Raw genomic sequence first — 13,625 nt, 5'->3', positions numbered from 1 at the left:
TGGGGGCAGCGCGGGACTGGGACAATCAGGAAGCCTACCTTAGCTCCCCTGTGCCGCCGACTGGGAGCCGCCCGAGGTAAGCGCCTGGCTGGAGGCCTCACCCCCTCCTGCACCCCTGCTCCAGTCCTGAGCCCCCTCCTGCACCCAGACTCCCTCCCAGAGCCTGCACCCCACACCCCTTCCTGCACCCCAATCTCCTGCCCCAGCCCTGAGCCCCCTCCTGTACCCAAACTCCTCCCAGAGCTTGCCCCCTCCCACACTCTGAACCACTTGGCCCGAGCCCAGAGCCCACACCCCCTCCTGCACCCCAACCCCCTGCGATGGAGGGAGAGGGGATGGAGTGAGCAGGGTGGGGCCTTGGAGACGGGGCTGGCCGGGGCAAGGGTGTTTGGGTTTCTGTGATTAGACAGTTGGCAATCCTAGAGTGGAGTTGTCTTTACTTTTGCCATTAAATGTACTATTTGTGTACGTTATTGTAGCTCCTAAGCCCTGGTCTGGACTAGGAGTTGAGGTCGAATTTAGCAGTGTTAAATTGATTTAACCCTGCACCCGTCCACACGACGAAGCCCTTTTTTTCGATTTAAAGAACTCTTAAAATCAATTTCTTTACTCCACCCCCGACAAGGGGATTAGTGCTGAAATCGGCCTTGCTGGGTCGAATTTGGGATACTGTGAACGCAATTAGATGGTATTGGCCTCTGGGAGCTATCCCAGAGTGCTCCATTGTGACCACTCTGGACAGCACTCTCAACTCAGATGCACTGGCCAGGTAGACAGGAAAAGGCCCGCGAACTTTTGAATTTCATTTCCTGTTTGGCCAGCGTGGCAACCTGCAGGTGAGTGCAGAGCTTATCAGCAGAGGTGACCATGAGGGAGTCCCAGAATCGCAAAAGAGCTCCAGCATGGACCGAACGGGAGGTACAGGATCTGATCGCTTTATGGGGAGAGGAATCCGTGCTATCAGAACTCCGTTCCAGCTTTTGAAATGCCAAAACTTTTGTCAAAATCTCCCAGGGCATGAAAGACAGAGGCCATAACAGGGACCCGAAGCAGTGCGACGTGAAACTGAAGGAGCTGAGGCAAGCCTACCAGAAAACCAGAGAGGCAAACAGCCGCTCCGGGTCAGAGCCCCAAACATGCCGCTTCTATGATGAGCTGCATGCCATTTTAGGGGGTTCAGCCACCACTACCCCAACCGTGTCGTTTGACTCCTTCATTGGAGATGGAGGCAACATGGAAGCCAGTTTTGGGGACGGGGAAGATGATGATGATGATGATGATGAGGTTGTAGATGGCTCACAGCAAGCAAGCGGAGAAACCGGTTTTCCCGACAGCCAGGAACTGTTTCTTATCCTGGACCTGGAGCTAGTACCCCCCGAACCCACCCAAGGCTGCCTCCCGGACCCGCCAGGCGGAGAAGGGACCTCTGGTAAGTGTACCTTTTTAAAATACTATACATGGTTTAAAAGCAAGCATGTTTAATGATTAATTTGCCCTGGCATTCGTGGCCAGTACAGCTACTGGAAAAGTCCGTTAACGTGTCTGGGGATGGAGCGGAAATCCTCCATGGACATTTCCATAAAGCTCTCCTAGACGTACTCCCAAAGCTTTTGCAAAAGGTTTCTGGGGAGGACAGCCTTATTCCGTCCACAATGGTCAGACACTTTGCCACGCCAGGCCAGTAGCACGTAGTCGGGAATCGTTACACTGCAATGCTTTGTTCTGCATGTTTGCTGGCGTTCAAACAACATCCGTTCTTTATCTCTGTGTTATCCTCAGGAGAGTGATATCATTCATGGTCACCTGGTTGAAATAGGGTGCTTTTCTTAAGGGGACATTCAGAGGTGCCCGTTCCTGCTGGGCTGTTTGCCTGTGGCTGAACAGAAATGTTCCCCGCTGTTAGCCACGGGGAGAGGGGAGGGGTTAGCCACGCAGTGGGGGGAGGCAAAATGCAACCTTGTAACGAAAGCACATGTGCTATGTATGTAATGTTAACAGCAAGGTTTACCGTGAAAGAGTGTACCCATTGTTCTATAAAATGTGTCTTTTTAAATACCACTGTCCCTTTTTTTTTTCTCCACCAGCTGCATGTATTTCAAGGATCACAGGATCTTATCCTTCCCAGAGGCTAGCGAAGATTAGAAGGCGAAAAAAACACACTCGCGATGAAATGTTCTCTGAGCTCATGGTGTCCTCCCACAGAGCACAGACGAATGCATGGAGGCAGACAGTGTCAGAGTGCGGGAAAGCACAAAATGACCGGGAGGAGAGGTGGCAGGCTGAAGAGAGGGCTGAAGCTGATAGATGGTGGCAGCATGATGAGAGGAGGCACGATTCAATGCTGAGGCTGCTGGAGGATCAAACTAATATGCTCCAGCATATGGTTGAGTTGCAGGAAAGGCAGCTGGAGCACAGACCGCCGCTACACTCCTGTGTAACCAACTGCCCTCCTCCCCAAGTTCCATAGCCTCCGGCCACCCAGCCACTCCACCTCAGAGGATTGCCCAAGCAACAGAAGGCTGGCATTCAATAAGTTTTAAAGTTTTAAACTTTTAAAGTGCTGTGTGGCCTTGTCCTTCTCTCCTCCACCACCCCTCCCAGTGCTTTCCTCCTCCACCATCCCTCCCGGGCTACCTTGGCAGTTATCCCCCTATTTGTGTGATGAATTAATAAAGAATGCATGAATGTGAAGTAACAATGACTTTATTGCCTCTGCAAATGGTGATCGAAGGGAGGAGGGGAGGGTGGTTAGCTTACAGGGAAGTAGAGTGAACCAAGGGGATGGGGGGTTTCATCAAGGAGAAACAAACAGAACTTTCACACTGTAGCCTGGCCAGTCATGAAACTAGTTTTCAAAGCTTCTCTGATGCGCACCGCGCCCTCCTGTGCTCTTCTAACCACCCTGGTGTCTGGCTGCGCGTAATCAGCGGCCAGGCAATTTGCCACAACCTCCCACCCCGCCAGAAACATCTCCCCCTTACTCTCACAGATATTGTGGAGCACACAGCAAGCAGTAATAACAGTGGGAATATTGTTTTCGCTGAGGTCTAACTGAGTCAGTAAACTGCACCAGCACGCCTTTAAACGTCCAAATGCACATTCTACCACCATTCTGTACTTGCTCAGCCTGTAGTTGAACAGCTCCTGACTACTGTCCAGGCTGCCTGTGTACGGCTTCATGAGCCATGGCATTAAGGGGTAGGCTGGGTCCCCAAGGATAACTATAGGCATTTCAATATCCCCAACAGTTATTTTCTGGTCTAGGAATAAAGTCCCTTCCTGCAGCTTTTGAAACAGACCAGAGTTCCTGAAGATGCGAGTGTCATGTACCTTTCCCAGCCATCCCACGTTGATGCTGGTGAATCGTCCCTTGTGATCCACCAGTGCTTGCAGCACTATTGAAAAATAGCCCTTGCGGTTTATGTACTCGCCGGCTTGGTGCTCTGGTGGCAAGATAGGGATATGGGTTCCGTCTTTGGCCCCACCACCGTTAGGGAATCCCATTGCAGCAAAGCCATCCACTATGACCTGCACATTTCCCAGGGTCACTACCCTTGATATCAGCAGATCTTTGATTGCGTTGGCTACTTTTATCACAGCAGCCCCCACAGTAGATTTGCCCACTCCAAATTGATTCCCGACTGACCGGTAGCTGTCTGGTGTTGCAAGCTTCCACAGGGCTATTGCCACTCGCTTCTCAACTGTGAGGGCTGCTCTCATCTTGGTATTCTTGTGCCTCAGGGCAGGGGAAAGCAAGTCATAAAGTTCCATGAAAGTGCCCTTACACATGCAAAAGTTTCGCAGCCACTGGGAATCGTCCCAGACCTGCAACGCTGTGCGATCCCACCAGTCTGCGCTTGTTTCCTGGGCCCAGAATCAGCATTCCACCGCATGAACCTGCCCCATTAGCACCATGGTGCCCACATTGCCAGGGCCCATGCTTTGAGAGAAGTCTGTGTCCATGTCCTCATCACTCTCCTCACCGCGCTGACGTCGCCTACTCGCCTGGTTTCGCTTTGCCAGGTTCTAGTGCCGCATATACTGCTGGATAATGCGTGTGGTGTTTAATGTACTCCTAATTGCCAAAGTGATCTGAGCGGGCTCCATGCTTGCCGTGGTATGGCATCTGCACAGAAGAAACGTGCGGAACGATTGTCTGCTGTTGCTCTGAGGGAGGGAGGGGCGACTGATTACATGGCTTACAGGGAATTAAAATCAACAAAGGGGGTGGCTTTACATCAAGGAGAAACAAAAACTAATGTCACACAGAATGGCCCCCTCAAGGATTGAACTCAAAATCCTGGGTTTAGCAGGCCAATGCTCAACCCACTGAGCTATCCCTCCCCCCAGTATTTCAGGCAGGACTGAATCTCCATTAAACTGTTCAAGGTGCCTCTGACAGACCACACCGAAACGATTGTCGGCCGTAGATTTCACAGAGGGAGGGAGGGGGGAGCAAATGAATACAAAACAAATCTGGTGTATTTCTTGTTTTGATCCACTCCATCTATCTTTTTACATCTTTGATTGCAGCAGACGGTGCAGTAGGACTGCTAGCCATTCTCATCTCGTGGCTGCTCGCCAGAAGACAGTGCAATAGGACTGCCAGCAGGACTAAAGAGAATGACCTCGTCGAGTCACTCCTATTTTAGTCCCTGCGCCCATGTCTGCCCAGGCGCTCCTGATCGACCTTACCAAGGCGGCCAGGAGCACTTTGGACATGATGATGATGGTTATCTGGCCTTTTGCACCGTCTGTTGCCAGAAGGGAATGGGCTGCTGCTGTGTAGCAATGCAGTACCATGTCTGCCAACACCCAGGAGACGTATGGTGACAGTGAGCTGAACGGGCTCCATGCTTGCTGTGGTATGGCATCTGCTCAGGAAAAAAGGCGCGAAACGATTGTCTGCTGTTGCTTTCATGGAGGGAGGGAGGGAGGGCATGATGACATGTACCCAGAACCACCTGCGACAAAGTTTTTGCTTCATTAGGCATTGGGATCTCAACCCAGAATTCCAATGGGCAGTGGAGACTTCGGGAACTGTGGGATAGCTACTCACAGTGCAACGCTCCGAAAGTTGATGCTAGCATTGGTACTGTGGAAGCACTTCGCCGAGTTAATGGACTTAGAGAATTTTGTGTGGGGACACACACAATCGACTATATAAAAACGATTTCTGAAAAAATGACTTCTATAAATTCGACCTAATTTCGTAGTGTAGACATACCCTAAGAGTCCTAGTCATGGACCAGTATCTTGTTGTGCTAGGCGCTGTTCAAACACCGAACAAAAAGACCATCTCTGTCCCAAATAGGTTGCAATCGAAATATAAGATAAGAGACAACAGATACAGAGAGGCCAGCAGGGGAGTACAGGGAAACAATGAGACAGTATTGGTCAGCATTAAAGGCAGTGGTTTGGGCATACCAGCGAACTGCTGGCATTATTTTTTATTTTTTTTAATAAATGGCAATGTGAACTAACTTGATGTATTACTTATAAGATAGTAACCGCATTTTAGAGTTACAGTGACTTTAACTGGGACGCGCTGGGTATAAACTATATTAGTAGGCTGAGTTACTATGTTGGCTTCAGGATTTTCTTTCTCTCTCCCCCACCAAATCCTGTGTAAATGTGCATATGTCCTTGTGCTTTGGCGAAGTGTATTCCCTACCATAGGTGAACTAGCCAACTCCATAAATGAGGTGAAAGCACCATAATACCATTTGACTAACATCATTTGGAAATAAACAGGTAGTAGAGGAGCATTCAGATGAAAAGTGCAATACAGGAGGTAGGTAAGATCCATAACTTCACCTCTGTTTTATTACTCTTCAGAATGTTTTGTTACTTTGCACTACCACACACAGACCCCATTGTGCTAGTTTTTCTACCAACATAAAGCAAAACAAGGAACTGTGGTGTTTTGAAAAGTTATTATTATATAAATGCCATCACTAAAAATCCTATGGCCCTCCTGATGAAACGACAAAATCTACCTATTGGTCTTCAAACTACTGCCAATTCAGTACAGTTTTTGGCACTCTTATCATTGTGCGCAGTTGCTTGCAGATCAGGAATAAATTTAGTAGTCTGTCTAGAGCTAACAAATTGTGCACTTCTTGATTGTTTGCTTTTGTATAATAATGACTCTCTGAGACTAAGCCCCTTAGCATTTTGTGTATTCAAAGCCATTACAAATAATTGTCACATACATTCACTTTGCTGGAGGATTTAAAAAACAAAACACCATAAAAGCATACATGCGCTTGTTCACAGTGTCAAATTCTCTTTATACTTGCCCATATAGTTCCATATCTTTTATGGTGTAAAACAGTTTTCTCTTCTCCCTTCACCCTCTCCCAAGCTCCCCTCCCCCAGCCTATAGCAACAAATACTGGAGTGTAAATGTAAAAAAACAAAAATGAGCGCAAACCAGCCACTGATATGCCAATGTGAAAAGGATTGAGACCTACAAATACTTGACAGTCTTAGTTAGAAAACCATTTCTAGGCAACACTGGCACTTTCTTATATTAGATCTTGTATCAGTTTTGGATAGGGGAAGAATTGCTGTTTGAAAAAGATTTTGAAAAAAAAAAAACCCCAGATAATAGGATTTTTTAAAAACTCTTAGATTTATAAAAAATCACGTTATTTTCTCTAATTTGTAACATGTTCTGAAATAAACTTAATTCTGAGCATTGCCTACCAGAGGCGTAGCCCCAGTGTGTCTGTCATTTTTGTGATAGTAAACTGCTTTGGGATTAGCAAAACACATTTGTGTGGAGATAATTAGTGAATAGTAAGTTAGATTCTCTGTTGGTGTTGATTGGCAAAACTACACAGAGAGCGAGAGAGAGGGGAAGAGATGGTATCATGGTATATACAATATGTGGGAATACACACAACATATTTTATCTGAGTGGCCTTGTTTCTTACACATACCAAGATTTATAAAAATGCTGGTTGGGAGTCAGGCTGTCTTTTGGTTTGGAAGAAATGCTTTTCTTTTTTTTTTTTGGTCATGTTGGAGGGATTAGCTTGGAAGAGGGATAGTATAAAATCCTGTTGTCATGACCATAAGCAATGAGTGCAAACCTCATATAGAATAAACTGAAGGAGGACCACCTCTTTCATACATTCCCTTTGAGGGGAGAGAATGAACAAAAATACCATTTCTGTATAGTATCCTGTATCTTTCTAAAAAACAAATCTTGATGAGTTTTCTGAGATTTCTGAAACTTGGAGGGTGATATTCCCTTCCAGCTTTTCTGAAAGCCGTGACTAAAATGCACCAAAATAAGGAAAACATGTTTTTTCCCCCCTGGTAATGCTAATAATACTTCTACACAATAACATGCTATATATAGCACCTTTCATCTGAGGATGCTAACTGAAATCTGTAGTAAACATTCAGTTAAGGAGCTACTGCCTGATATCTTTTCCTTTAGATGAACGGAGGAGAGGAAATGCTGAACTGAAGTTTGTAATTGATGCTTCCTTTTGAAGTGGAAAGTTTTTAGTTCTAATTCCCATGGCAAGATAAGTCTGTAGTGATATGCAGATAAAAACAGACTGTTTCATCACTTACGAGTAAATATTAGGACAGGATAGAATTAAATGTGATTTCAGTTATGCTCTCTACTTCCTTTCTATTTATAGTGATAGGCATGGTTCACTGGCTGTTACTTCAGTTAAAAGACAATTCACTAGCTGATGCTAAATGGAGTTTCCTTTTCTGAACAAATATTTTTCCTATGTGTTTAGTATATTTAGCCATCTTAGATTACATTACTGTAAACTGAATCTGGATTTTAAAAAGCATGTATACCAAAATACATTATATCCATCAAAAATGTCTGGATTTGGTGTACAACATGACTATCAACAATTCAGTTTTTCATCTAGTGGCACGAATAGTGAGAGGAAAACAAAAATAGTTCTAAGTACACAGGTTTTAGCCCCTTATTCTTTTAATCAAAGGTCTGTTTTGGTTTCAAATGGGGCTTTTTTGGTTTAGTACTTGTTGCTTTCTGTTTTGTTTTTTTAATAAAAAAGGCAACTGATGGAAAATACACAACAAACTTTATTTACAATACTGGTTTGATCTAGAATTGGAGTCAATAATATGGGTTAAAACTGATGGGAAGTCTTCTGGAAGAGTTGCCAAAGTCTAAGTAATCTGATTCTTAACGTTTATGAGAGAGGCAGTGTAGGTGAGGTAATATCTTTTACTGGACAAACGTCTGTTGGTGGAAGGTACCAGCTTTCAAGCTTCACTGAGCTTCACCAGCTTCAGATCTTCACTTGATCTGAAGAAGAGCTCTGTGAACCTCGAAAGCTTGTAGCTTGTACCACCAGAAGTTGGTCTTTAATAAAAGATATTATCTTGTCTACCTTGTCTCTCTCATTTTCTGGGACCAACATGGCTATAACAACATTCTTTAAATTTATGTAAGAAAGTGCTCTAGCTATGAAGGAGCTTTTATCTAATGACTGAAGAACACCCCCTTTGAGTGTAGAATTCTTGTAAATTTCAATATTCCGGCCACTTAGAGGGAAGTAGGCAGTCAGAGTGAAAGGGTGGAAAGAGTTCTATCCATGTGCCTGCCAGCCAGAACATTGTCTTTTTCAAATAGCATCTGTTGACAGGTGGGTTTCAAAATGAGAAAATTGTCATATTCAGGAATCAGCAAATTGTGTATGATTACTTTCTTAATTGTGTTTTATGACCAAGTTAATGAATCAAAGAATACATTTAGGATTTAAAATATTATAGATTAGTTTGTAATTTCAATTGGCCCTATTTTTCTTTTTTTAATTTATATTTTATTGATTTTTTTTTTCAAAAATAAGGGGAAAATGGGGGCAGGGGGAGACAAAAGAACAACAAAATAAAGGAAGGAAGGGAAGCTGGGAGAGAAAAAGGGAGCGACATGGCAGTTTCCATCTGCTCAAGACTAATCAAAGGTTTCTAAAAAAAAGTCATATTTATCTAAGATCCCTCTTCTCAAGAACGTTACCTGCTTTTCATGTCAGCCAAGTTGCTGAGCCAAGCTTCTGTGCCTGGAGACAGCCTGCTCTTCCAGCTGAAGAATATGAATTGTTTGACTACAAGCACTGCTCTAGAGAACCAAGCTTTCCATGAGTTGGATAGTTTCTAAGATGATGGGCTGTATCCCAAAACACTGTTTTGGGAAATGAGTTTTAAAGAGATACCTATTATCATATTGATCATCCTGCTATGTTCTGGAGCCATAGGACTGCCTGCCTGACTAAGAATACAGGCTGTATGATAATGCTGCAAGTTGGGGAAATGGAAGCTTCTGGATGTTATTGGGAGTTGCAGTTTACACAAAGCCACTCTTGGCTTCCCATTCACGAGAGAAATGTTTTTAAAATGTCATTAATTTTCCTAAAATAAAGCTGACAAATAGTACCTGGGAAACCTCTCAGGATATGCAATATTCTGGGAAACACATTCATTTTAATAATACTAATTTTGCCTCAAAGGCTTAGGGTTTACCATCTGCCCACATCTCTTGCTGCCTGTGCTAAAATGGGCTCTAGATCATTGTTGACCAGATTCTCAATCTCACTGGGGATGAGCATCCCTAAATATTTCATATGTTTGGGATGCCACCTAAAATTCCAGTTGTCAGAGATTCCCTATTAGCATTTTGCTTATGCCCAGAATTTGCTTTTTCCCTATTGATTTTATATCCCGAGAGGTGTCCAAATGCATTTATTAGTTTTAATAGAATCTTCAGGTTTGGATAGTCGGCCAAGAGCATTGTCAGCATAAAGCATGATCTTGTGCTCTGTTTGACTTATCTTGATTCCATGTATATGTTGTTTTCTACGGACAGCAATAGCTAACAGTACTAGGGGTAGGTCAAATTACAGAGGTCAAACTGCAACCCTGTTCGTGTACCCCTGTGAATTGGGAATGGTTCTGAGATAGTGCTATTAGTAATCATCCTGAAAAATGGATTCATATAAAGAAGTTTAATCCAGAAGATAAATTGAGTACCAAATCCGAATGTAGCAAGTATGTAAAAAAGGTAATGACAGGATACACAGTCAAAGGCCTTCTCTGCATCCAGGGACATGGCAGCAAGAGATCCTTTGACTCCCTCGAAACTGCAGTAATGCTAATCATTTGACTCAAACTGTCAGATCCATGTCTGTGATGGATGAACCTCACCTGATTTACACGAATAATTTGGGATAGGATTTTATCAAGCCTTTTGAAAGGGCAGTAGCTAATATTTGGGTGTCACAGGTGATGAAGGAGCTTCACCTTTATTTACCATGCATCCTTGGATCTTTAGCATATCTGGGGATGACTGAAACAACAGCTTCCCTTAAAGTGTGAGAGAGTGTATTATAATTCCTGGCTTCATTTTACATATCCAATAACTTGGGAGCCAAGACTCTATTTTTCTTGGTATGTGTACAGTCTGTACACTTTAAACAGATAGTTTTTAGTACCGTAATTAAGTTTGACAGAAGGATTGGAAGTTAAAGAATGATCATTCTGAATGGCAAGTAAGCAGAAGGCAAAAATGGATCTGACACTAAACCTGACCTTTGTTTTACATTAACATTAAGAGATGCAGCCCAATTTTATTTTATTTTAATTTGATTTGATAGATTTTTTTTTTTTTTTGCTATAAACTTTCTGTGGAATGATATTCATAAGTATAGGACTTGGTTTTTAACATCTTATTAAATGTCTCAATGTTGAATTCACTGACTAGGTGATGGTCTCTTGTATCAACTGCAGTAAGTATGAAAGTTGCTGATCAGTGCTTTGATGGGTGATTGGGGTCTGACAAACACCAGTGTGTGAATTTAGCTGACGTAATAGGCATACAGTTAAAGGAAGAGGGAAATAAGTAAGTTAATGGAAATGGAGTTCTTTTTAAAAGTAAAATTTAAATATTATTGTGTTAAGTACGAAGATGAAAGGATTAATTTTTATCTCAAAAAGTACAGAAAATTGGTTTCTTTGGATTTGTCAAGCCCAAATATGGCATTGAATAAAATCTTTCTTTCACTACTGAATCATAGGACTGGAAGGGACCTTGAGAAGTCATCTAATCCAGTCCCCTGCACTCATGGCACTCAAGTATTATCTAGACCAGCGGTTCCCAAACTTGTTCCGCCGCTTGTGCAGGGAAAACCCCTGACGGGCTGGGCCGGTTTGTTTACCTGCCGCATCCGCAGGTTCGGCCGGTACGTCCCTCAGCCGCCGCTTCCAGCAGCTCCCATTGGCCTGGAGCAGCAAACCGCAGCCACTGGGAGCTGCAATCGGCCAAACCTGCGGACGCGGCAAGTAAACAAACCGGCCTGGCTCGCCAGGGGCTTTCCCTGCATAAGCGGTGGAACAAGTTTGGGAACTACTGATCTAGACCATTCCTAGTGGAAGAAGTGGTCCTAGTGAAGTGGAAGAACAGAATATTGAGGGGTGTGTGTGTGATCCTGCAAGTGAAAGAATGAATGAAATATGAGTATTTTTAAAAATCCACTCCATGTGGAAAATGTTCATTGAAGAAAGTCAAGTAATCTAATGTACCTAAGCAGTTCTGCTGAAGAATAGACTTTGGCAGATTTATATGAGGATATCATTTAACAGACATTGCTGTATGTGTCTCAGAGTGGCATTCTGTATTTTTATGTTTCATTTATTGATCAATTTCTCTTTACTTGGTTGTTTTTTGTAAATATGCCTTTTATTATTTTTAGGAAACTACTTTGTTACTGAGACCCAAAAGATATATAATGCTTTTATTTAAAAAAAAAAAAAAAAGCTTGCTTGTAGCAACATCCTACACATGAATATTAGCAGCTGCAGTGGTAAACGTATACGCGGCCAGTATTGAATATCATCAGAAATAGCCACAAATATTTTTAAAGCTCTATACATGGAAATGTTTCTCATGGCACTGTTAATGACTGCAGTAATGCTAGTTTGGATTATGAAGCAATGTTAGTCACACTATAGTTAAAATAGCAACTGAGGTTGTCCATTTGTAAGCCTGTTTTGGGGGGGGGCAGGTTTACACTCCTTTAAAAGCACAAAAATCTCAGTGACCTCACCATTGGTAGATTGGATCTGGGGCCAGGGTAAAGCTTTTTTACCAAATTTGAAGTGAAATTGACAAGGGTCCCTGAATTAAAAGTTCCTAAATTTACAGGTGTTCCCTGGATTTAAAAACAAAACCACTATTTTTTTGCCATTTTGTAGCAGAAATCAGGCAAGAAATAAAACTTGCTTTATTGGATTTCCCTAGCAGTGATCTAGAAGATAGTCAACTAAATTTCGATGCTTAAGGTCTAACTTCAGAAGTTTAACTCTTGCATTTGTAACATCTCTAGGGAATGTCAGCTAACAAACATTTCAAACTGTGGGGTCCTCCCTCTGGTGGGGCACAACAAACTGAAGGACTTGACTGGTTATGAATTTTTTCTTGTTTCTTCAGGGTAACCAGTGTGTGTTGGTCCAAACTGGACACCATCGAGGTTCCCCCGTTTGCCCTGTGCCAAGGGGGCTGTGCCTGGGACATGAATCTCCAAAGGGGGACTCAGCAAAAAAAGTTTGGGGACCTCTGGTCTAGCACATTCAATGACTGCTGGAGATTGACATTCAGTTTTTGTAGAGGGAAAAAGTTTAACCCTATTCCATAGAGGGAGACTTGAAAATGTAACCCAATCACTAGGGTGATTGTCAGTGGAGGACGGGAGAAAATTTTTCCTTCAGAAGGTTCCTAAGGCTGTAAAGTGGCACAAGCATAAAGCATTCTGTTCTTCATGATCACGGATAAAATGAGGTTATGGTTGAAGACAATAATATGACCTGATTTTTCTAAAGGTATCTCTTACAGGAGTCAGAGTATCAGCCATGTTAGTCTGTATTCGCAAAAAGAAAAGGAGTACTTGTGGCACCTTAGAGACTAAATAAATAAATTTGTTAGTCTCTAAGGTGCCACAAGTACTCCTTTTCTTCTTACAGGAGTGGAGTTAAGATACTTGTTTAAGTGAAGCCTTAACTTTGCTTTTCCTTGGTTTTATAAAAATAAAAAGTATTCTTCTAAAGTAATATACTCTCAGACAACTGCACCTTTAATGAAGCTTTATGTGAAGGGACTAGTGCATCTCTTTTGTGCCATATTCATTAAACTATAATTGATTTTAGAGCAGGTCAAATTTTATTTTCAGTCCTGAAATGCTGTTTTGACTATGTTTGTTCTGCCTTGTTTGCTTTTGAAATCATTCACGTGACTCTTGTTTGGAGAGGAATGGCTACTCTATATATGGATACCTGTATTTACATGTGAGCAGGGGCATTTGTGTGCAAACAGGAGTGTTCACTAGTTATCTGATTTTTTTCCCCCTCTCCCTTTTATTTAAAAGTTTGCCATCCAGCCAAGGATCAGAAACAGTATAGTGTATCTTAGGTGATCTCACATACCACAAAGAGTAAATACAGTATTCAAGTTGAACAGTTGAGCACAAACAACCCATTGGTTGAAAAATGTTGTTCCAAGCTACCCAGTGAATAGTTACTAATAAATGTTAATTGAAATTGGGAGCAGTTAAAGTATGATTTACAAAAAG

General features: G+C 42.8%; 2 protein-coding genes across 2 annotated transcripts in view; both read left to right on the top strand.

Moving 5' to 3' along the window:
• RAB40B (RAB40B, member RAS oncogene family) overlaps positions 1–13,625 on the top strand; it is a 62,185-nt gene that overhangs the window by 25,041 nt on the left and 23,519 nt on the right. The gene's annotated exons all lie outside the window — the stretch shown is intronic.
• Positions 936–2,691, top strand: LOC144274408 (uncharacterized). Its single transcript, XM_077833211.1, has 2 exons — positions 936–1,429; positions 2,085–2,691. The coding sequence occupies exons 1-2, from the start codon at positions 1,018–1,020 to the stop codon at positions 2,465–2,467; spliced, it is 795 nt and encodes a 264-aa protein (XP_077689337.1). The 5' UTR covers positions 936–1,017; the 3' UTR covers positions 2,468–2,691.

The sequence above is a fragment of the Eretmochelys imbricata genome, chromosome 14 (assembly GCF_965152235.1).
Source record: "Eretmochelys imbricata isolate rEreImb1 chromosome 14, rEreImb1.hap1, whole genome shotgun sequence".
Lineage (NCBI taxonomy): Eukaryota > Metazoa > Chordata > Testudines > Cheloniidae > Eretmochelys > Eretmochelys imbricata.
The sequence above is the reverse complement of the archived record's forward strand: the minus strand, read 5'-3'. Positions and strand labels throughout refer to the sequence as shown.